The sequence below is a fragment of the Aplysia californica genome, unplaced genomic scaffold (genome assembly GCF_000002075.1).
Source record: "Aplysia californica isolate F4 #8 unplaced genomic scaffold, AplCal3.0 scaffold00024, whole genome shotgun sequence".
Taxonomy (NCBI): Eukaryota; Metazoa; Mollusca; class Gastropoda; order Aplysiida; family Aplysiidae; genus Aplysia; species Aplysia californica.
The window spans coordinates 2,212,290-2,216,256 of NW_004797294.1; the positions used below are offsets into that span (position 1 = coordinate 2,212,290).

At 37.6% G+C, this 3,967-nt stretch overlaps 1 protein-coding gene across 1 annotated transcript in view; it reads left to right on the top strand.

Annotated features, from left to right (window-relative positions):
- LOC101864435 (vinculin) overlaps positions 1 to 3,967 on the top strand; it is a gene marked incomplete in the record, with an annotated part of 52,283 nt that overhangs the window by 28,315 nt on the left and 20,001 nt on the right. The window contains 1 exon segment of the mRNA XM_035972753.1: positions 3,068 to 3,192. Coding sequence (XP_035828646.1) covers positions 3,068 to 3,192 — 125 coding nt within the window.

The window sequence follows — 3,967 nt, forward strand, 5'->3', positions numbered from 1 at the left end:
CACACACATACAAACACACACACACACACACACACATTCACACATACACACACACACACACTCACACGCACACACACACACACACATTCACACATTCACGCATTTACGAATACGGCAATATTAACAGCTCTCTTTCAAAGAGGTGTACTTACTTTTAGTAATGTACTCCGGTTTTTGAATGATAGTGTTATAACGAAATGATTTTACCAATCAGGTGTTGAGCCAAAACTAACTTTTGTCACTCCATGAAGGAAAATCTGGCTACCGTCAAATAAACCAAACCATTTATGAGATAGAACGTAATGAAACTAGTTTTGCATTATTAAATTGAACGCCATGATTCACTAAAGAAACATATTCTGGAAGCGAAGGTAGAAGGCAAGGGAGAAAGGGGGAGACCTAACTAACGGAAGAGATGGGAACAGGACATAGAAACTTGGCATGGAACCAAAACAACTCAGGCAGGCAGAATGGCAAGAGACAGAGTGTTTTATTGTGGGAAGGCCAGAGAAGTAACTACTGGAAAAACGAAGAAGAAGAAGAAGAAGAAGAAGAAGAAGAAGAAGAAGAAGAAGAAGAAGAAGAAGAAGAAGAAGAAGAAGAAGAAGAAGAAGTAATCTTTTGCCATCCAACGTGGTCTATTTTTCACAGAGCTCTTTACTCTTAATTTAAAAAAAACAACCTTCAATTTTGTTCTGAATTATTGATACTAATCATGATGAATGCCTCTGTTTTGCATGATTTTTATTTTCAGCGTCTTTTCGCATGTAAAACTGTCCGAATGCCTTTTTTCAGGACGCTGTTTTCAGTTGCTGCCCTTTATCTCTCGCAGGATGCAGTGTGGGAAAATGTTTGTTCTTTTCAAGACGTGAATGTGGCTGAATGACGTTAATTTTAATATCAAATCTGTCAATGCCAAAATGTTGTGGTGTAACAGGGTTTTTTGATTAACCCATTTTGTTGTTATGAAAGGTAGCACTGCTTTCTGATTTCCCATGTATATTCTTTTTTTTTTTTTAAAAATATTTTTTAAATTGAAAAGTGAATTGGGAGGTTCTAGATGTAATGATGTTAAAAATAACAGGGATAAGATAAAGATTATAAGCTGAAGTTAAAAGGCATTCGTAGTGACTCACTGAGTAGCATTAACGCTGCCTTATTAAGACTTAATTCATAGTTATTATAGTTATTAAAGACATGGGAAGACATGGAATAACATCAAGAGGCTAGCCCAGGATAGAGAAAGGTGGAAGGTGTTTGTCCGTGGCCTATACCCTGGGTGAGAAAGCCATTGATGATGATGGTAGTTAATTAAATAGCTATGTCCTTGTTGGTTCTGTTAGAGATGGACATTAAGTCCGAGACGAGCCTGTTGTGTTTTTATCGGGGAAGATGTTTGAAACCTCTGCTTGTCTTGTTCTATTGCCGCTGTCATGTTTTAGGCTTTTCGCTGAGGTCTCTCTCGCCAGAGCCATTCTTATTTCTAAGCGAGGGAGTGAATTCCCTTTATCCCATCTCCTGCTTTGTTCTTTCGCTTAACCATACTCTCTGACCGTGTTGGTTCACAACCTGTGCTCTGCGACCCTTTTGTCAAGATAATTTCTTCGTTTATTTAGAGGTGTCGATTTTCCTGATAAATTCTTAAGTCCAAATTTCTGAAATTGTCGGGGATTTTGGCTATTTGTACATTTAGATGTGTTTATATTTTTATCTCTCTGTGCTTGTTACCTTGCACTTTATATATAAATAGTGTTAAAATTAATCCAAGATTTTTTAGACAATATGATGTGTAAATTTTGCATTACTTACTGAAACGAAACCCGTAAATATTTTAAGTGAAAAAGTGAAGTATTTGGACTGAGCTCCATATAGTCATGTCAGAAAGGATGCACTTAAATGTCTCTGGAACCACCCCCCACCCTCCCCCTTCCGCCCCTCAAATGTCTTGGAATAAAACACTCCAACAGCCCAGTGTAAATTGTTCAGCTAACTAAAAATGAAAAGGACAAAGGAGAAAGATTTGTTCTGTTTCACGTTTGCACCCTTGTTTTTTGATCTTCTAGCTGTTGAATTAAATAATCAGGGATGAGTTTCGGACAAATACCGTCCTCTTTCCAAGAAAGCAGTGTTCCTTTTCTAACGTGCCATGCCATGCTGTGTGTGTTTATTGTATTTGTCACAAAACGGTCATTGTGTGGACCAATGAAAAAAACAACTTGGTTTTTTTTTTTTTTGTATGAAGTCTTGATGCATGAGCAAAATGTTGACAGTAACCTCACGCAACTCATTTGTGATTTACATTCAGTGAGTTAAAAAAAAATTCTTAGATCTTTTGATTTTGAAAAATGTTTAAAGACCTATAATTTAACATATGAGAATGGTCGTGTAAGAAAACAGGAAAAAAGATAAGAAAAACCTCCTTGACTGGTTTGTTTTCAAATTATATTGTTTTGAACCTTAGAAGTTAATTTGTTGTTTTGCTTTAGAGTAAGCCTTCAGTCCTAACTTTGTGCTGCTGAGATATTGCTATTGTTTTCAAAGCGTTAGACATCGTTAGACATTGGTGTTTTTTGTCGAAATGTAATGTGGTTTAGGGTTGATGAAATGATTTGCTTTTTAATGCTCTTCAGATCTTATATTTGTATTTATGATATAAATATTTGTCATATATATACATATATATTATATATTATTATTGTTATTATTTTTATTATATATATATATATCGAGTGCTCAGTGTAGGGCTCTTGTCATACGTCACTTTTCAAAATGGCGTCCGGCAGAATCTTACACTCAGCAATCAGTGTAATGGTTTTTCTGTAAATGATTGGGAAGTTTGTTTTGCAGAATGCTTCTTCACATGCAGACTCTTGTGAAGATCTTTTTGGTCGGTTTATTCTGTCGGTTTATTCTATTGGTATCACCCCTCTGGCCCGACAACTGTGGTAGATTTTCCAACTGTTGGTCTGCGCCGGCGATTGGCGAAGGATGAACCAACAGTCTTCGTCACTGTGAACGTTTCACCAACACCTCCCTCCTTTCTCTACTCCCCCCTCCCCCCTGCCAGGTGACGGAGCACCCCCTCGCCCACCCCTGCCCCACGAGACAGCTCCCCCCCGCCCCCCACCCCCGGAGACAGACGATGAAGACGACTCCGCCTTCCCCATCCCTCAGGCCAACCAGCCCATCATGGTGAGAGACAGCGTGCCTGCTTTTTGCTTTTGTTTTCACATACATGATGTTTAGTTTTAGTTTCAGGAAGTTTTTTTCTTCCTTCTCTCTTTCTTTCTTCTCTTTTACATGATGTATTTCTCTTTGTATTTTAAAGGTCCACATTACAAAACTCTTATGTAATGAAACCGTTTCTGCATCCCGTCAATTTCGCTATGTATGTGTTAGACTGTATATTATACATATTAAAAATTTCTATGCTCATTAGCTCCATTAGCTCAGTTGATATCATGATAGACTATAAAGGTGGGTGGTTGGCGGGTACTCTGGTGTGGTTTACACCTTCTTTCCTGTCAAACATCTATCGTCTTTATCTCCCCATCTTCTTTGTTATGTTTGTTACTCTCTTGTAACGCCTCTAATCTTCTGGCGCTCATATAACCGTATGCAATTGCGAGCGCTGTAAAACCTCTACTAAAACTAAAAAGATTGGGCTTTTATAAACTTGGGTTGTTCTGTGGAGTTTTTTAAAGCTGCCGTCCTATTTTGCTCGATATTGCAGACAGGCGTTAAGTTCAGATGTCTCGCCTCTTAAATAACCCAATAGTAGAGTTGATAAGAAGGGTGTTAAACCCAGACCATTTTTTGAAGGGATACGGAATTTCTGGATGAATCGGATTGTAGTGAAGTTGTTACACTGTATGTAAAAACAATCTTGTCACGAGATGTATAAGGCAAAATGATCTGTAAGTTATTATTATTATAGCTGTTATTATTATTATTATTGCTATTGTTA